The sequence below is a fragment of the Asterias amurensis genome, chromosome 12, assembly GCF_032118995.1.
Source record: "Asterias amurensis chromosome 12, ASM3211899v1".
NCBI lineage: Eukaryota > Metazoa > Echinodermata > Asteroidea > Forcipulatida > Asteriidae > Asterias > Asterias amurensis.
In genome coordinates, this window is record NC_092659.1 from 9,964,299 (window position 1) to 9,986,039 (window position 21,741).

Below are 21,741 nucleotides of genomic sequence, written 5' to 3' on the forward strand. Positions count from 1 at the left end.
GTAGACCCAAATTAAAGGAACACGTTGCCTTTGATCGGACGAGTTGGTCACTCAAAAGCGTTTGAAACCGTTTTGTTATGAAATATATATGGTTAGAAAGATGTTTTAAAAGTAGAATATAATGATCCACACAAGTATCACTCAAAATTGCACGGTTTTCTTTTTACGTCGCGAACTATCACGGTCGGCCATTTATTTTTGACTCCCATAAATGGCCGACCCTGTTATTGGACGAGGTAAAAGGAAAACCACGCAATTTCGAGGCATATTTGTGTAGATCATTGTATTCTACTTTTACATCATCTTTCTAACCATATGCATTTTATAACCAACGGTCACAAAACGCTTTTCAAAGACCAACTCGACCGATCCAAGGCAACGTGTTCCTTTAACTTTGGTTTCAGACAGGTGAACTTAAAGGCAGTGGACACTATAAAGACTAGTCTTCATAATTGGTGTATCTCAACATAGACATAAGAAAACAAACCTGTGGAAAAAAACACCCTTGTCAAACGAAGTTGTGTGCGTTTAGATGGTTGATTTTGAGATCTCAAGTTCTAAATCTGAGGTCTCAAAATCAAATTCGTGGAAAATTACTTCTTTCTCGAAAACTATGGCACTTCACAGGGAGCTGTCTCTCACAATGTTTTATACTATCAAACTCTCCCCATTACTCAACACCAAGAAAGGTTTTATGCTAATAATTATTTTGAGTAATTACCAATAGTGTCCACTGCCTTTAACATAACATTGCATTGGCTTGGCTCATGACAAGTTCGATGTCTGAAACCAAGGTGCTCCAGAGTCGTTCTGATTGACTGCAACAAAGATCTTTCTGCTTCTAGCGCGTCCACTTCTAGTGGTTTCAGACGACAAACTTTTCATTTAATCCAGAATTTGGTTCAGCGCGACTCTGGAGCACCTGTCTGAAGCGGGTGTTAGTTCCAAGTAGAATGCCTGTTTTACCAGCTCACTCCAATAAATCAAAGCCAAATCCTCTGAGTTCCTATCCTAAGGCTAACCTGTTTGACAGCAGACTTCCAGTTCAGCCATCCAACCATCAGGTTCCAACCAGCCATCCAACCATCAGGTTCCAATAGTTCCAACCTTGGGTTTACTTCTAGCCCTTCAGTTCTAGTTGTTGTAGCTCCTTTATTAGAGCAGCTTCACCTTGTACTTTCTCCAGCTGGTTAGCTTCTAACACCTTGCCTCCGGCTTTTTGTTCCTTCAGTTTTTCAATGGCTTTCAGTTTCTGTTTTGCCAAAAATAAGAGTACAATAAAGTAAACACCGAACGGTGAAATTGACTCATACCCATATTATATTGGTTTTACCCATAAACCAATGTTTGTTAGCAATGTATACTCAATATTTTCCCCGAGTCCTGTGAAAAAATACTAAAGGCATACAACTCGGGTGGGATTTGAACCCACAACCCTTCAATTCTAGAGCAGTGTCTTACCAACTAGACAACCGAGGTTGCCCAGTAGCTAGAGGCAGTTCGAAACCTATGTTTTGGCAGCGGGTACCGCGACGATATATACGATAGATTTAAAATTTCGCATAGAGGATAAAGAATATTAATTTTGTATTTTTCCACAGGACTCTGGGAAAGTACTGAGTATACAGTGCTAACACACATTGGTGTATGGGTAAAAACCAAAATTAATATTCTTTATCCCCGATGCAAATTTAACATTTCTTATATATCATACCCATATTATTTAGTAAACGTTTGCGGTAACACTATGTAATGCTAATCTCTGAATGAGTTCGGGTGGTCCTGAAAAGAACTGTTGGTTTGAACTTGACATTTCCATCGGTATGCTCTGATCGTTATCTGGGGAAAGCAATATACATCAATACATGCATGACATGTGATAAAACTGAAGCAGCAAAGAAAGTTAGTTTGATATAAGCCTGAACATCTGATGTCACACTTCGAGGGGGGGGGGGTAAGTGGAGGGACACTCTGAGTCATGATGAACCTTTAAGTGCTTTGTAAAATTAGAAACCGTACACTTGCCCGTCTTTTTCAACGTTTCTTTTTATTTGTGTGTCCCACTGTTTTCTAGTTTCGCGCAGGTCCCGCTAGTGGTTCTCCCCAGTCCCGTTTATACTTGATTTGTTTATTTTGTTCCCGTTCCATTTACTAATTTCCTGTCCTGAATCGTTTCCAAGTCCCTTTTCTTCTTTTCTTTCCCTTAAAATATTCCCAGCTCCATGCCATAATCAACACCTCCGTTGTGATCCTCATAATGACCCCGTGATTGCTTCCACTGTACGCGCGAAGTTACTGGACGCTTGCGCTATGACTGTGACATCACAAATGGCGCCTGACAGGTATATGAAACAGCGCAGACCCCCCGACAACCCAGGGTAGCCCCCAAACCCAAAGTTACTACACGCTCGCGCTTGACTGTGGCGTCACAAACAACGAAATTGACTCCGGGACGCTTCCATTCCGCAGGGTGCGGGCACCACTTGGCGTGAAAACAATGGCGGCGCCCATGCGATTTAAGCGTCATTATGGTACACATGTAGAACAATGAGTGATTCTAACATATTTATTCCATGACCTGCATCTCTTTGGAACTCCTTGCCTGGTGCATGTTTCCCCACATCCTACAATCTGTACTGTTTTAAGAGGAATATCAATTTCTGCCTCCAGCTCTCCCGAGTTATTTTTATGTTTATAATCATTTTCTTCTTGAAGCCCCTTACCTAGAGTGGCTTTTAGCCTTGCTTGGAGCGAACTTGCATAAACACAAAATATATCGAACCCTCTTGGACAAACTCAAGCATGATTTGGAGTTTTTTTGGACAAAGAATATAATTTGGGAATGGGGAAAATGAAAGTTTAAAATTCTCTGCACCTTTCTAAGACTCTTGATCTTCTTGTCTGTTTCTGTGGCAATGTTTTCATCTTGTGCTGATATTGGGGTGACTGGCGTATGATGGGCCGGACCCAAGACATAGGAAGCCATCGCTAGGGCATCTCTCTGCTCACTGGTACGAGAATCCTGTAAAAGATGTTCCAACAGATAGACATAAATTAAAGGCACTGGAAAATATTGTCAAAGACCAGTCTTCTCACTTGGTGTATCGCAACATAAGCAAATTAACAAATTTGAGCTGAACTGGTCATCGAACTTGCAAGATAATAAAAGAAAAAACAACCTTGTCACACGAAGTTGTTTGCTTTCAGATGCTTGATTTCGAGATCTCAAAACCTAATTCTGAGGTCTTGAAATCAAACCCGTGGAAAATTACTTACTACGATACTTCAGAGGGAGCTGTTTCTCACAATGTTTTATACCACCAAAAGCTCTCCATTATTTGTTACCAAGTAAGGTTTTATGCTAATAATAATTTTGATTAATTACTAATAGTGTCCACTGCCTTTAAGAAAGATGTTACCAGTGAGAGTTACTTCAAGGGATCAGATATTTCTTCTGATAGCATAGCTTTACTGGAAACCAATCCTAAACAATATATAAGTAAGTTTTTATGCAATTGTTTTTTATAGTAATTGCCAATAGTGTCCGGTGCCTATAGTTGCTTCGAAGTTCCTGTAAAAATGTTCTTATTTTGAGCCAAACTAGTACTTTATTTCTTGATTCTTACCAGAGGGGAGCCGATCACCTCTTGCTGTTTAGCTTTGGCCTTGGCTTCTCGTTTCTTCTTGTTCTTCAAGGCGTTTTTAGAAAGGGCCTTGTCTGTAATAAAAGTATTAAAAATGTTATAAATAGTTCAAAACAATTTCTGTTTCATGACAAGAATACACATTTAACTCTCTCAGTGTCTGCGACATTTCAAAAGTTTCAAAAATTTCAAAAATTGCCCAACTTTGAGCGTTTTTTTTTGTTATTTTGAAAATTCTGTGAAAAAAAAAAGAAGTAAATATATCTTGGTATCCCCCTCTTTGTCTTCTAACTCACATCTAACTCGCCATCTTATTCTGAAATATCCATGATTCTGAATGAATCAGGTGATTCTGAATCATTAAAGTAATAATAAAGAATACAAAGGAAACAAAGCGGCAGGTATTTTTACTGCAAGGTGAGTGGGACGAAGTTTGAATTATTAAACCTAATCCTTCGTACCATGTAATAATGAAAGTGCCTTTGGCACAATAGACTGAGCAAGTCTCGCGCGTAGTGGTGCGAGAAAACCACGACAAATGAACAACTTTTGTTAATGAAATCATTTCTTTGCTATAAATTATTCTTAATGCCAAATCTGAACAACAATAAAACCTATTACAGCTTGTTCAAATATACAACTAATCAATTGTAGTCTATGTATAGAAAGTACAAAAGTAAAACTCTGGGACAAGGATGTTTATTTGATCTTAATTTTTTTGAATTCCCTGTTGTAAATCTATGCCCGAATGAGAAACTACTAAAAGCTGTTGTGTACGCGGATGACGATGGTCGCGAGAGCGTTATCTTAACAAGAGAAAGCCGACGCCTAAAGGGCCAATGAAAAGGCTTTTCACCCCTTGCGACCAAAACAAGCGTCTGCGTAAGTTTTGTGATCTGAGTTGGGCACAAACGCTTAATTTTTTTTCAAGTAACCTGACCCGAGGTCCAGTTTATACATTCTTTGTTATTTTGTTGAACTTATTTTTACTTTTATACATGTTGTTAATAAGTGTTACATTTTCAACAATATATGTAATTTGTTTTGGTCATAAAGTACGTTAAAGTAAAATAATGGACAAAACAAAATCTCCCCAACTCCATAAGGTTGGGACCACAATGGTCCCGGAAGTTCAAATACGCGCGAAACTTGCACGGTCCATATGCTGCCAATCCAGCCAGGAACACCAATTTTTCAGTTAGTGTTATGCCTTCCCCCCAAAAAAATAAAATTAAATACAGGTAGTACAAAAATTAACAAGAGCGAGAGTGCCCCCTTGTGATAACATGTATACTTTATACCTTGAACATGTACAGGGTTTGGCAATTTAAGTATGAACATTACCTCGTACATGTACGAGGTTGGTGATTTCGCAAATGGACCTAGTACATTTTTTAGTTTTGCACTGAAAGAATTAAAGGGAAGAGAAAATAAGATCCAATTTACCTGAGAGTGTTTCTGCTGGCTCCTCTTCCTGAACCAATGAAAACAAGCAAAGAAAATATCAATAAAAAAATATAAAAAAAAACAAGTATCAAAAACAATGGTTAAAGCCATTATACACTTTCGGTAAACAGTATTGTCCAAGTCCCACACTTCGTGTATCACAACTTATATATAAAATAACAATCCTGTGGAAATTTAGGCTCAATCGGACATCGGAGTCGGGAGAAAATAACGGGAAAACCCACTCCTGTTTTTGCGCGTTTCGCCGTGTCATGACATGTGTTTATAACAAATCCGTAATTCTCGTTAACGAGAATTTATATTGTTTTACCGCTTTCTCAAAAAGTAAAGCATTTCATGGACTAATATTTCAAGAGAAGTCTTTCACCATTACCTTCTGTAAACCCTGTAAATTATTTGTAAATCTGTGAACTTTTTAAATTTTTTCTGTACCGAAAGGGTCCAATGGCTTTAATGGAACAAAAGTAATACAATAGACCGATCCATTCAGCTCCACCCAATGCGTATTGACCAATCACAACGCAACGAAGGTCCGAAAAATAAGGTCCGACATGCGTGCGGGTATCTTGGCGCCCGCGGCAGAATTGTGCAGAAAGGCATTCGAGAGCCCCACGTGTTCTTGCTCACACGTGCGTTATGGGCGGAGGCTACTGGATCGGTCTATTGAGTAAAAAGGTACCATACTACATAGGATTTATTTGGAAGCATGCAAAATGAGACTTTAAATATAGATATTAAACGTCTTCAAGCAAACTTGAATCCTTGATTCTCCTTGGTAAATCCATAGCGAAAAGAGTGTGATACAAACCTACATTGCACGTCTTATAAAACTATGTTTCAATGGGAGACTTTTTTTAGACGGTCCTTTTTCACAGTAGTGTGCGTGCTCAGACCTAGGTGCACAATACTGAGCATGCGCGCACGCTCAGAGCCGCAAAAAAGGACCGTTTTGTCTGCTGACACCAGCATCTCAAAAGTATCTTAAACACTCTACACATTGCGCTGTTTCAAGCTACACATGAAGGTGTGCCTGCATCCCATAATCGGATGCAGAAGTGCTATATTTGTTTTATATTCTACTTGTGCTTGTATGATAATAATTGTCTCACAATGGCTCATGAAAACCAGAGATAATTTAATATCATGAGGAAATTTGATTTTGTAAGAACGTCAAGAAAGGAGTAAAACACCTACATTAAGTTTGAAGGAGGATGCTGCAGTCTTGGAGGCATTTGGAGGTCTATAAACAGCTGGCTTTGCATCAGCCTGCTTAGCGGATTGTTGCTGAGCAATAACTGGCTTAGATGGGAAGGTGCCAGCAGGAAATGGTTTCCATACAACCTCCCATAATTCCTTCTCACGAGGGACAGAGTATTCACTGAATAACTTGCCTGAGTAGTGCCACATCTTGTAGCTGGGAAATAATAAAAGACAGTTTAATAATACATGTCAACAAACCTATTCTAACTATCAAATGTTGGCAATTTGATTACTCCACCAAATTGATCCATACAAAAACATTGTTTGTCGTTTTCACCATTTGAGAGGGCACTGTTGATGTTAATATTTCACATGTAACACATCATAACAATATTGACTGCTTTGGCTTCAAGGTAATCCCGGAGCAGTCCATTTTCAGAGAGAAAATGAAATGACCCGGGGGGTCTAGTTTGAACTATAGCACAATTTAAAAGCAACCACTATTGCTCTGATAGATTCACAGATTGTTAAAGACACTGGACACTATTGGTAATTGTCAAAGGCCATGTCTCCTCACTTGGTGTATCTCAACATATGCATAAAATAACAAACCTGTGAAAATTTGAGCTCATTCAGTCGTCGAAGTTGTGAGATAATAATGAAGAAAAAAACCACCCTTGTCACACAGAATTGTGTTTTTCAGATGCTTGATTTCGAGACCTCAAATTCTAAATCTGAAGTCTCGAAATCAAATTCATGGAAAATTACTTCTTTCTCGAAAACTACATCGCTTCAGAAGGAGCCGTTTCTCACAATGCTTTATACCATCAACAGCTCCCCATTACTCGCTACCAGGCAAGGTTTTATGCTAATAATTATTTTGAGTAATTACCGATAGTGTCCAGTGCCTTTACATGTAAGTTAACAGCGCCATGCCGGTAACTTACCACTCCGGTAAGTTACCGGCTGTTCACACGTAATATCGGTAAGTTAGCAATTTGCAGCGATAAGTTAAAGGAATACGTTGCCTTGGATCGGACGAGTTGGCATTGCCTTGGATCGGACGAGTTGGCGTTGCCTTGGATCGGACGAGTTGGCGTTGCCTTGGATCGGATGAGTTGGTCTATAAAAAGCTTTCGTAACCATTTGTTATAAACTGCATATGGTTGGAAAGATGTTTTCAAAGTAGAATACAATGATCCACACAATATTGCCTTGAAATTGCGTGGTTTTCCTTTTACTTTGCGAACTAACAGGCGGCCATTTATGGGAGTCAAAAATTTGACTCCCATTTAATGGCCACCCGTGTTAGTCAACAAGGTACAAGAAACACCGTGCAGTTTTGAGGCATGTTTGTGTGGATCATTGTATTCTACTTTAAAATATCTTTCTACCCATATGCATGTTATAACAAACGGTTACAAATGCTTTTCAAAGACCAACTCGACCGATCCAAGGCAACGTGTTCCTTTAATTATTTTATGTCCAATGTGAACACCGCTTATATTTCCTTGAAACGTGTTGAAGAACTCACCCATTTCCAACTCGAAGTCTTGGTGAGCATGTAGCAGTCAAGAAATGCTCTCCATCAGGGCACCATTCAAACTGTGTGGAGTCATCAGCTTGAATTTTACTCACTAGCTTTAAAGAGCTCCTTCCCCAGAATTCCTAACAAAATATATCAATAAATAAAATAAACAAATAAATCATTCAATAAATACATATATAAATAAATAAACCAATAAATAAATACATTAATATACATCCAAATTATTTTGAGTATTTACCAGTAGTGTCAACTGCCTTTAAAGGGCCTTAAGTGTCACTGAGTGAAGGCTATGCCCACTAAACAAGAAGCCACTATTATTATTAATATTATTACGTACCATTTTGCCTCTTAAGTTACCAAAGCCAGCCAAGCAGAGAAGTATTTAAGCTGCTAAGGAAGACACAGTTAATGTTATGAATATTCATCACTTATTAAAATATTACTAATCCAATTCTTGGTGGTACATCATGTTATTTAATCTGAAAAGAGTCGCAAAATAAATTTGTTTCAGCCGGGAGACATTTTTTTTTGTGTATGTAAAATGTATTTTTGTGACATTGTTTTACTCTATAACAGATTTTAAATTTGCATTGGGGATAAAGAATATTTTTTTTTGTCATTTCTTTTGGTACCCATACACCAATGTGATTAATATTGTTTTACTCGTTTCTCAAAATCTACATCACCTCAGCAAGTAGTATTTGGAGGTTCTACTATCATTATCATCAAACAGTACAAGTTTAATGTAAATCTGTAGACATATTGTGTTTTGTTACAAAAAGTACCCAAATCCTTTTAGGCAAAACAGACAATGTAATTTCTGTTGGTTTCTATGGCACTATTGGCTACATTTCAATTCATACTACCAGCTGAACAGTTGCATTTTAAAAGCTGTTGCTTTTTAGGAATTTGTTTAAGATTCCCCATACAAAACTGTTTAAAGACACTGGACACCTTTGGTAATTGTCAAAGACCAGTCTTCTCACTTGCTGTATCTCAACATTCATACGTATATTAAAGTTTTAACCTGTTAAAGTTTGAACTTTTGGTATTTGAAGTTGCAAGACAATAAAAGAAAAAAACCCAACACCCTTGTCACAAGAAGTTGTGTGCTATCAGATGCTTGATTTTGGGACCCCAAAAGACCTTCTGAGGTGTCAAAATCAAATTATTGGAAAATTACTTCTTTCTCGAAAACTACAGTACATTACTTCAGAGGGAGCCGTTTCTCACAATGTTTTATAATATCATTAGCTCCCCATTGCTTGTTACCAAGTAAGCTTTTATGCTAACAATTATTTTGAGTAATTACCAAAAGTGTCCAGCCATAGATTTCACCAAACTCTTCCTACCTTAGGATTAATCTTAGGACTTAGGACAACTAAAGTTCCGTATTCAAATTCACATTGAACCCATTCTAAGTTAGGACGGGTTACTCATCCTAACTTGAGTTAGGATTCATCCTAGTGTATTGTTTATTTTTCTTGAGGAGCGTATTTTCATATCATATTAGTACCCAACTGTTTTGCCATTACAACTTTCCTCTGTTGACAATGTTTGGAATGTGAGTAAACAAGAAGGCTGCATTATAATAAACAAGAAAACAATGTAAATAAATAAATCAACTAAAAGGATATCTGTTCCTTGTGGATTGTAGAACACAGTGTTTCTTGGCCCAGTGCCGAATTCAAACAGTGGTTCACACTTCAGATTGAAGAGGGTTGCTTTGGAGGGAATAACTGGTCAAAAACTGGTCAAGAAAAATGGATATTTGAATGCAATCATTATAATCCAATACAAAGCTTTTACATGGTGCATGCCTGGAATAACAATTTTGGCCTTGGAGCAGGCCAAATTTTGAAGGGCACCAAGGCCAGTAGAAAGGGCACCAAGGCCAAAAGTTTCAAATTAGAGAAAGTTATGAAGGCCTGTAAGTTATTGAACTGGTCATTAGCATTAATAAACACGTCAATTAATCATTACAAATTGTTTAGAGGTTTCCCTAGGGGTGGTAAACCCAATGAAACATTGTTTTTTATTTTTGAAATAAGATATTGATAAATCATGTTCTTCATTCATGGAGAAATCCTAAACGATTTTGTCACAACATATTGAAGTAAAAAAAGAAAATTAAACTTCATTTCAATGAAGAAGACTACAAATCATCCCCAAAAGTTTCATTAGTCAAATTCATCTTAAACATCTTGCATCAAGCGTTTTTTTCCCCCGTCTTTATTTTGGCAAACTCCTAAGTAAACATTTTCCAGGAGTTATTTCATTCGCCATGTTTTACGTTCGTCACCAAACGGCGATACCATATAATGCACATTAATTAGGTATAAACATTTTAAAATGCAATGAGCAATTTAGAAACAGGGAGGAAAAAGAAACGACTGGAGCCAGAAGGGTTGCCTAAAAGAAGCACAGTTCCTGTCTAGAGGTTCTCCTCTCCAGCTGATCCTAAAGAGAACAGCAATTTTGGCCTGTTTGATCTAAAATTTTTGGTCTATATTGGCCAAAATTTCCATTCCAGGAAAACAATAAAAAAATGTTGCAGTCCAGTCAGTGAGCAAACAAAATTTGCTGATTGCTGCATCCAAATTACATCCATTAGACTGGTGCCTTATCAGCAAAGGCTTTGCTTAAAGACAGTGGACACTATTGGTAATTGTCAAAGACTAGCGTTCACAGTTGGTGTATCTCAACATATGCATAAAATAACAAACATGTGAAAATTTGAGCTCAATTGGTCATCAAAGTTGCGAGATAATAATGAAAGAAAAATAACTTGTCACACAAAGTTGTGTGCGTTTAGATGGTTGATTTCGAGACCTCAAGTTCTAAACTTGAGGTCTCGAAATCAAATTCGTTGAAAATTACTTTTTTCTCGAAAACTATGGCACTTCAGAGGGAGCCGTTTCTCATAATGTTTTATACCATCAACCTCTCCCCATTACTCGTCACCAAGAAAGGTTTTATGCCAATAATTATTTTGAGTAATTACCAATAGTGTCCACTGCCTTTAAATAAACTTGCTTTTGCCCACCATTCAGACGGACAACATAATTTTATTTTAGGATGACCAGGGCTCTATTCCACACACACTATAAGATGAAATAGAAATGTCTCACAATTTTAACTGCTAGGTTAAAAGTGTGACGTCACAATAATAATCACTATGGCAATACTGAAAACTTGATCATCTAAATATTATAATAATGAATCTATGTGAAATCAAGTAATAATCAGCATATAATTTCTTAAGCTCAACATGTGTTGTTCATTGTAACCACATCAAAAGGATACACCCATACACAACACAAAAATCTGAGGAGTTAGGGTTCCAGTCCACACTGTAGATGGGTCCAGTTTTAGCTGTAAAATAAATAATCATTCACTAATAAGTATTGACCTAAACACAGTGTCTAAAACTTGTTTATTAATAACAATAACATCAAGGTACTGAAGGCACTGAGTATATACAAACTTTCAGAGAGATAAGGGTTTACAAGGTGCTACGGCACATTAAGCAGCCACAGCCAGGAACACCGGGCTAACCCCTTCTCTTTTCGATAAGTATACTGGGTTCTTTATCATGCGTTACACAACACATGGGACCAATGGCTTTACATCCCATCCAAAGGACGAAACAATGGTTTAGTGTCTTGCTTAAGGACACAAGTGTCGTGGCTGGGGATTCGAACCCACACTCTGCTGATCAAAAACCAAATAAGTAAACAAAATTCCAACATCCATTATCAATTCTTAAGACTTATACATTATAATATTCTTTGTTTTTACCCTTACACTTACATGTGTGTAAGCACTGCATATTCAGTACTTTTCTGAGTTCTTGAAGAAAAATCACAAACCTATTACCTAGGTGGGACCACAACGAACTAATAGATTTAACACGCCTGTGATTTTTTCACAGAACTCAAAAAAAGGACCAAATATACAGTAAATACACACATAGGTAAAAACCCCAAATAAAATTCTTTATCCCGATTCAAACTCAACACATGAATAAAACCAATATAGGATTTGGACGGCCTCTAGTTGGAAAGACATCTGCTCTAGAATTGCAACGGTCGTGAGTTTGAATAACACACGAGTAATATGCCTACCCAGGAAAGTACTGAACATACAGTGCTGACACATGTCGGTTTAAAGGTAAACACAACGATGCAAATTTAACATCCATTTATAAAGTGACAGTTCGAATACCATGCAATTTCCCCCCAATAAAAACTAACCACTATAATGACAGTTTCCCACAATGTAATAACTTTCAGCATGGTGGTTTGCTAAATAAAACTAGCAAAAAAAAAACCCCAGCATATCCAAACTTTGAGCACCATTCTCCGCTGCCGAATCTGGTTTCCTTATCTGCACAATGGACAGCTCAATCTTCAGATTGTGCAATTACATTAGGTTTTCAGGCTAAAAACCGAGCGCCTTAAAAAGAAGAAAACCAAGAGGTGTTTGAGCTCCTAATTATTGACATACAACATCAAAGTCACTGGACACTATTGGTAATTACTCAAAATAATTGTTAGCATCAAACCTTACTTGGTATCGAGTAATGGGAGAGGTCAATAGTATAAACATTGTGAGTAGCTCCCTCTGAAGTGACATAGTTTTCGAGAAAGAAGTAACTTTCCATGAATTTGATTACAAGACTGCGGAATTAGAGTTTGAAGTGTCTCGAAATCATGCATACACCTTCGTGTGACAAGGGTGTTTTTTCTTTCAAAGTTATCTCGCAACTTCGACAACCAATTGAGTTCAAATTTCACAGGTTTGTTATTTTATGCATATGTTGAGATGCACCAAGTGAGAAGACTGGTCTTTGACAATTACCAATAGTGTCCAGTGTCTTTAACCAACAAATAGACTACTCACACAATGCTACTGTACAACCCTGTCCACTGGTGTCCAAATAGTGTAACGCTTGCTCTCCATAATATGACTTGCCTGTCTTGTCAACATCAACACTTGCAATGGCAAGAAGAGCAGTTCCTGCCAAAAATAACAAGAACAAAACCAAAGATTTTAGAAGAAACATCATCACACAAGCTTCTGCGTCCCATATCCAAGGAGTCTCACTTGCAACGCACAAAAGTTCAAATTTCAGAACATTATCTCGCGACAAACAGCATGCTTGAGTTTAGAATGTAATTTTTGCACTTTCAGAATGCAGCGCTTGATGCATTGACACTCACAATACGCAGTGTGCTATGCAAAGGTTTTTATACCACCATGACCGCCCTCCAGTTCGAGAGTCTGATTGGTTGATTAGCGTGTACTGGAAGCAAAAATCATGTACATACCTTTCTTGTTCCATATCATATTAATGTTATCTGCTTTGAAGAAGCTTTTACTGGCTATGGCTGCTCCCTCCCCTCCCAAGTTGGGGTATCGATATAATCTCACAAAAGCAGGAGATCCCTAGCATATGGAAACATCAAGAGTGGAGATTTGTAAAAATGGAAAGTGAACTTGGGGTCTTTCCTACCCTTAGTTAAAAACACTGGACACCTTTGGTAATTGTAACTTGATGTATCTCAATATATGCACAAAATCACAAACCTGTGAAAATTTGAACTCAATTGGTCGTCAAATTTGGGAAATAATAATGGAAGAAAAAACACCCTTGTCACAAGAAGTTGTGTGCTTTCATATACTTGATTTCGGGACATCAAAATCTCATTCTGAGGTCTCAAAATCAAATTCAAATGTTTCAGTGGAAAATTACTTCTTTCTCCAAACCTACGTTACTTCAGAGGCCCTTTCTCACAATGTTTTATACTATCAACAGCTCTCCATTGCTTGTTACCAAGTAAGTTTTTATGCCAACAATTATTTTGAGTAATTACCACTAGTGTCCAGTGCCATTAACAGGATATGGTTAGTCCCTAGAAACCCTTGGTAGTAAATCTTAACTTTGATACATACACTGTACTGACAGATTATACCATTTGAGGGATTAAATTACTCTCAGTTAGCAAATAATGCAGAAGGAACTATAGTTAGTTTTAACTTTTAAGTTTGCTTTGGGTTAGCCTTGCTCAAGGCAGTCGAATTACTTATTCCGAAAAAAGACCGCCGTTGTATAAAACCCACCCGTATTCACTCTGCGTAACATCGCACGACACGGTGCCCCCGTACACTATCCGCATGAAGCCACTGACCTCATTACTATAATAAGCGAAGAGTTCCCACGGTCAGCTCATTACCATAATGCCCGCGAAAGACGAGACATGTCTACATCATCACACACCACCACCACGGACACTCAGCGAGCATGATAGACGTGCGTGATTGGACGTCAAAATGAATAATTCATTTTGCCTCACATCCTGTGTTGTCTGATATGTCTGACGAACGATATACATATTCATGAGTTGCATACTAGCATATCCGAGAGCCCCCCCAATTTTGTCCACTAGTGGAATTTTTTCAATACAACACATTAAACCCGGAAGATACAGCCCGACAAGGCTGTCGGCCTGACGGCCTCCGCATGCGGTTAGTGGTACGAGTGCGATGACTTGTGTGAAAAGTATTCGTCTGATCTGACAGTGTGTGTACGGGTGGGTCATTCGGTGTGATTGCACGCACCACGAACAGGGTATACGGGTGGGTTTACAGCGGCGTCTTTTCGGAGCGAATAATGCGACTGCCTTGAGCAAGGCTAGCCTTGGATCGGTCAAGTTGGTCTTTGAAAAGCGTTTGTAACCATTTGTTATAAAATGCATATGGTTGGAAAGATAATTTAAAAGTAGAATACAATGATCCACACAAATTTGCCTCGAAATTACGTGGTTTTCCTCTTACTTTGCAAACTAACACAGTTAGCCATTTCTGGGAGTCAAAAATTCGACTCCCATAAATGGCCGACCATGTTAGTCGACGAGGTAAAAGGAAAACCACGCAATTTCAAGTGATACTTGTGTGGATCATTATATTCTACTTTTAAAATATCTCTCTAATCATATGCATTTTATAACAAACGGTTACAAACACTTTTCAAAGACCAACTCGACCGATCCAAGGCAACGTGTTCCTTTAACATCAGGAACATAAGCAAACACTACATGAATGTGATGTACAGTTTGTACTAGCCTGAACATCTGACATCACACTTCGAGGCTCGTGAATAACGCCAGAGACCTGCCTAAAAACCAGCGTGTATTTTCACCTTTGACCTACTTTCATTTCATATAGAGATATGCAGTTAAATTCTATCGCGGACTTGACAGCAGTAAACTGTTTGGGCATATTGAAAGCTCATGCCACTGCACGTTTATACTGATATCATTGTATCCAATGGAATCACAGGATCTGAGGAGCAGGGACCTGTCTTTATCCTTGTGGATAAAGACAGGGGCCCAGTCTAAGTTTGTACTTACCTTAACAACAGGAACATAAGCAGCAACAGAGGGTGGGGATTCCCCTTCTGAGATTACACATCCTTCCATTTTAGGAAGCTGAAGTCTGGCCACAATGTTCACTAAAAATACACAAACATTCACATTAACATGTATTCCATTATCTCATTTAATGCCACATATATTTCTTTCTATACAAAAACAAAATAAAGGATTTAATACAAATCTGAAAAAAATTAGGAACCTTTAATTTAGAGCTGGATCCAATCCCATTATAGGCCCAAGATTTTTAGTCATTTGAAAAAGCATATTATTTTAAATCCTTTGGTTGTAGATCCAGTCCATGTTCTCTCATCTAATCTATTTATCTCTGCTACATACAAACATGTACCAATTTAAATTGTATTTCAGACAAATAGTTCTTAAGGAACAGTATGTTGCCTTGGATCGGACGAGTTGGTCTTTGAAAAGTCTTTGGGTTAACGCCCCACTATAGGATTTGAGGCTTTGCATGGTGAGGTATCAATATATATTTGGTTTGCGGTAACACCATGTGTGTATCTTCTTGCCGGGTAGAGTTTGTCCTTGGAGAGCTGTCTTTCTATATTCTACTATCACAGAGTAGATTTATCAGATTGTTTGGGAAACTTCTCAGTTCTGATAGGAACTGTCCTGCTTCTTAACTACTACCCGGGCGGAAGGTATAGATAATTGGCTGGGACTACTACTTTAGCTTATAGGACCGTAACTAACTGAACTACCGCAGAGTCAGTTCTTGAGTTGGTCTCAACGTTTCAACTAACTTGCTCTAGTCATCGTCAAGAAGTCCCATTTCTTATTGTTTCCCATGCAAAACTCTGGTTGATTTGCAAAACTAATTAAAACCTAACCCACGTAATCCCAGATCAAAAGAAAAAAGTGTCAAATATAGAAGTTGATACAACCTACCAAAATCATGGTCGCTGTAGCACAGAACACCTCCACTGGCAAATACAGCGCACACCTTTTCATCAGCTGACCACTGAGGTCTCCTATTATGAGTCAAATCAGATAACAAATAGTTTGAGAAGAACTTTTACCTGATTTTTCGTATAAAGAAGTTCAAATTCTCAGCCAAAATGACAACAGGACTGCAGAATGCGTTGTTCCAAAATGGGAATTTTAACTTCAAACTTCAGCATTAACCCCTAAAGATTTCACACTCAATCTGTATCTGTATAGTTGAGCCAGGAAAAATACATCTCAAGACACATCACACCAGCTTTGCCCATTGTGTGGATGGTATGGCTTTATTATTGAAGTGATTAGTGAGAGTGTCCTTGAAGATATCTAAGATGCCTGTGATTTTGTTGACAGGACTGAGTGAACAACACACACTGGTGTAAATGGGTAAAAGCCAAAATTAATATTGACTTTAATTGCTACTCACCATACAGCTCTTTTCCTCTGGATGGTTGAGTTAACTACTTCTCCTGTCTTTAGATTCCATATATGAAGATTGTGACTGGCTAACTGATTATCTTTGACAGCTGCAAAACAAAATTGTGCTCAATAAATGTCATTCTTGCATATAGTTTCGCTAAGGTAAAGCGTTCTCCTTAATCAAAAATGGAGCATCATCCTTTATCTTGGTGCAGCCATCTTGAATTTCTATCATTGAAATCAATGTTACCAAACCGAGGCTGGAAAAACAAAATGTAGTCTGGTTACTATTTGCAAAATGATTATTAGCATTCATTATTGTTAAATGATACAAGGAACATGACCAATATGGAGACATTCACAGAAGCAAAGAAATCTCTTGCAACCAAAAAATACTGTTTTGAGAAAATCTTGTTTAAAGTAAACCAACTCTTCAAAATAACTGGCTGGTAGACTATTCGCTATTCAATCTTTCAAATGTTACTTATCACAGAGGTAGAGATCCTAAATCATACAAATCAGTTTCCAATTTTGTCTATGTAGCGTGTTTAATTATTGAGTTAGTAAATTGCCTCTTCATGAAAACTGTACAAAACATGGTTTGTGTGCGGCACATCATGTGTTGCAAAATGTTTGGTTGCTCATGTAAAATTAAAAAGCCAGACCACTCCATTTGGCACTGTGCAAGCAGATAAATCTACACGGTCGGTCATGTAATCACTTTTGGGCACTTTGTAGAAATTATCCAGTTTGTTTTTTAGCCTTTCATAAAACACGTTTTTTGGCACTTTGTGCAAAAACTAAGGAAAAAAAATAAATAAATAAATTTGGGCCATACAATTTTCAGAACTCCACAAAATTTTCCCAGATTTGTACTGAAACGCAATCACATGAAAAATAGCTTGATAATTTCGTATTTTTACATAAGCAGTTGAGTTATGTATGTATTATCGTCCGATTTGAAAATTTCCGAAATTCTCACACTGTCTGCTCTCTAAAAAGCAAAAGATTCTAAACCACAGTAAACTGAATCTTTGAGCTCTAGATTTCCCTTAAGTATTGGCCAATCACAGCCCACACTCAAGAGTCCATGAAACACCTGGCACATTAAAATCCCAATAGGCCAAGTAAAAACAAATACCAGTTGATCGTCCAGGTTTTTCCAAAAAGATGAGGGTGAGGGCCTTCTTATTTTTTCATTTTGTATTTTGTTTCAAAGGTGGCCACCAAGCATTTTCATTCAAACTGGCAACCAATTCTTAACTTTTAACCACCATTTACTTTCTGTATAGTTACAATTGCTTAAAAAAATTGGAAGTCTATTAAGAAATACACAGAAATATTATCTTTTTGGGAAAAAAAAGAAAAAAAAAGAAAAAAGAAAAAAAAAAGAAAAGAAAAGGATGCGGCCTCAAAAAAGATGAGGGAGGGGACGATCAACTGCTAGTTTTTAAAAAATTATTTGGCCTTATGGTTTATGTTGACAGTTACTATGGAGGACAGAATTTTTGATTGGATCAGCCTTGGCCAAGTAACACTGCAGAGATAACGAAAACGATATCGATTACGACGCAAAGAGAACGCATTCTATTGGTTTAAAATGCTCCACGCAGAATACGCCCACGCTCATTCAACCAATCGAAGGTGTGTGTTGTTAACATTCTCGTTGTCATTCTCATTATCGAGGCGTGTGTGACCGGGCCTATATTCCTACCTTGATAATTCTGCCACGTAGCAAGGTATGTTCCTAGAGGAGAGAAACATAGCTGAGCAATCTTGGCCAGTTGAAACTGATGGAGTAACTTATAATCTGACAATCGGATCACCTTCGTGCTGTAAAACAAAATAGTCATACCAATGCCTTTAATGTTGTGGATTAGCTGTCTAATATACAACTGGACCAGCTTAAAAACCTTAAAGGCACTGGACACTATTGGTAATTACTCAATATAATTGTTAGCATACAAACTTACTTGGTAACAAGCAATGAAGAGCTGTTGATAGTATAACACATTGTTAGAAATAGCTCCCTCTGAAATAATGGTTTTTGAGAAGGGATTAACTTTCACTAAAATATTTGAATTTGATTTTGAGACCTCGGAATTAGATTTTGAGGTCCCAAAATCAAGCATCTGAAAGCTCACAACTATGATAAGGGTGTTAATTCTTTCAGTATTATCTCGCAACTTGACCAATTGAGTTCAAAATTGTTTGTTATTTTATGCATATGTTGAGATACACCAAGTGAGAAGACTGATCTTTGACAATAACCAATAGTGTCTAGTTTCATTAATCTCCACTGTGCTGTAACAAGGAGACATAAAGGTCATACAGTTACGTTATTATTATGATAGTTTACTTTCATTCATTTCATTTATTTTGTTAATTCTGGTTGTCAAACCAAGGATTCTCAGAAAAGCAAAGTTGTTCACTATGACTAGCCAAGAACCCCCTGGAGAGAAAACAAGAATGGAAGTTTGTTTTTGATGTGGGTGGAAAACTCCAGAGAATCAGGTAGGGACTGAAACCCCAATCCACTTAGTGCTAAGTTCGAACTTCCAAATGTTCTGTTCTGTTAGAAGGCGAGAAGAGATACCACTATGCCAACCCAACGACCCAAGGCAGAGGGAGTGGACCATGGAATGCATGGCAATGTTTTGGTAATTTTGAAGTCTGCAAGTCAGCCAAATAGATCAGTAGTGTTGCAAATAAATGGGGAGATAGGGAAATCTTGTTTATTTATTTAACCATTCAAAATCTTACCACTGTCCATTGCACCAAGCAAACATTGACCCATCTGAGCTGTAAGCCATAACTCTACAAGACGAACTGTCATCTCTGTGAAACAAAATAAAATAACAAATTCTTTCACAATCAAAATAAAAAATTAAAAAACGTATAGTCAAGCATATAAGGGCATTGAAAACTGTTTGGAACATTTTCACAAAGTTTTCAGTTTTCTGAAAAACACAATAAAACAATTTACAATCCAAGTGTAAAATCTCTTACCTCTTAAACTGGACATTGTCTGTGAAGTCTGGAGGTCCATGTACCATCCACATTCCTTCTGAGCCACGAACTAAACACAACCAGAGAAAAAAAGTAATAGGGAAACCTTTCTTGGTGTTGAATAATGGGGAGAGGTTGATAGTATAAAACATTGTGCGAAACGGCTCCCTCTCAAGTGCCTTAGTTTTTGAGAAAGAAGTAATATTCCACGAATTTGATTTGAGGTCTCGAAATCAACCATCTAAACGCACACAACTCCGTGTGACAAGGGTGTTTTTTTTATTTCAGTATTACTCGCAAATTCAATGACTGATTGAGTTAAAATTTTTACAGGTTAGTTATTTTATGCATATGTTGCGATACACCAACTGTGCAGGCTAGTCTTTGCTAAGTACCAATAGTGTCCACTGCCTTTAATTTGAATCCCCTGTAATATCGACACATCATTTTGTTTTAAACAGACCACAACAGTACAACTATTGTTACTAGCCAAAGGAGGAGTTGTGCGATGAATTTGCATTAGTATGAGTATTTCTATATAAATACAAAAGTTCCAAACACAACGAGTCAACATCAAAGTTTTGTAAATAACCATCTAGAGGATCCAGGGTTACAATTATTGCAACTAATCCACATTCATTTAAGTAAAACTCTGAATTATCAGTCCGTTATATCAATTTTAGTGAAACTTTAAATGTACGCATTCATTGATAAGGCCAAATAAACAAAAATACAAGTTGAACGTCCAGATTTTTCAAAAAAAAAAAGGAGGATGAGGGCCTTTTTATTTGTCATTTCAAAAAATCTGGTCGATCGCGCAACAATCGGTCGATCGCACAACATTTGGCAACCAACATGAGTGATCAACCGATCGTACGGGAATGGCTCAGCGCGATTGGCCGATTGTGCAGGAATGGTTTTACGCGATTGGCCGATTGTACAGGACTTGTTTAGCACAATCGGCTGATTGTGCAGGAATGGTTTACCTGTTTTAGGTCGATTGTGCATGCCTGTGATCCCAATGGCCGAAGCCATTCCAGCAGCACGATCAATAGATCTTGCACCATATGTCGATCGCGCAAAACTTTTCCTGCACAATCGGTCGGGCGCCCATAACTTTTCCTGCGCGATCGGCTGATCGGGCAAAAAATACATGTTGCGCGATCGGTCAATTAAAGATGTTCATTGGGCGATTGACCGATTGTTGTGCGATCGACAGAATGTTGCGCGATCGACCGATTGCTGAGCGACCAATAGAGCTTTGAATATAGTGCTGCGCGATCCACCGCTCGCTCAGATTGACTGATCGCGCCCAACAGTAACATGTACTGGGTCTTGCCTTGGACAAAATTGTATTGTAGTAGTTTAACTTCAGTGCCTGTGCAGCAGAGCCTCTCTCTGTCTGCGATTCTGTCTGTACCAGACAGCCAGTCGAGGTCTGGACACGGCTAGACAGTGTTAAGTGTGCATAGGTTTTGTGAACTATTCTTCGGCAGGGTTGCCACAATAATGCATTGCAAGGAGAAAGGGGTGGGCAAAGCATGCAGAAGAATTGACAAATAAAAGCTGTCAATTGACTGTCATTGTCAAGTCAGTGTCATGATTGAAATTGAAAAAGGGAAAAAAACCTTGGCCTATTCTTTTCTTTTTAAAACTTTTATTATGCAGAACCACACCAGGCACAAACAGTTCTTTTTATAAGTTTATCAAAAATACATTTACTTGTCATTCTACAAACGCTACCTCCGTGATCAATGTTATAATAAATTTAGTTTATAGTTAAAAATACACACGTGTGACCTGATGCCTGGGCGCCGCCATCTTGCCAAATGATCAATCATGTGCGCGCGCACACGCTCTCTCAGATGATGTGACGTATGCGAAGTATTACGACATCACGCGCTTGCGTGCTCGTCGCATGCATGTGTGCGTGCGTAATTAAAAAGGGGGGGGGGGTTACAGGTTCGGGACTTTTTCTTTTTCTGTCGGCCCTGGAGATCGAGAAAGGATGGATGGTACATTTAAAATGCCACTGATTGAAAAGCACGAGTACGAC

At 38.0% G+C, this 21,741-nt stretch overlaps 1 protein-coding gene across 1 annotated transcript; it reads right to left on the bottom strand.

Annotated features, from left to right (window-relative positions):
* Nucleotides 1–291: 291 nt before the first annotated feature.
* LOC139944936 (eukaryotic translation initiation factor 2A-like) lies at nucleotides 292–21,535 on the bottom strand. The gene is made up of 18 exons (XM_071942123.1): nucleotides 21,479–21,535; nucleotides 19,686–19,755; nucleotides 19,440–19,514; nucleotides 18,391–18,509; nucleotides 16,684–16,783; nucleotides 16,203–16,285; nucleotides 15,276–15,376; nucleotides 13,194–13,311; nucleotides 12,766–12,882; nucleotides 11,167–11,235; nucleotides 9,498–9,599; nucleotides 8,198–8,238; nucleotides 7,846–7,979; nucleotides 6,306–6,525; nucleotides 5,091–5,118; nucleotides 3,627–3,718; nucleotides 2,876–3,022; nucleotides 292–1,252 (listed from the first exon to the last, which is right to left on the bottom strand). Exons 1-18 carry the CDS (start codon nucleotides 21,504–21,506, stop codon nucleotides 1,121–1,123), a joined length of 1,776 nt encoding a protein of 591 aa, XP_071798224.1. The 5' UTR covers nucleotides 21,507–21,535; the 3' UTR covers nucleotides 292–1,120.
* Nucleotides 21,536–21,741: the final 206 nt, after the last annotated feature.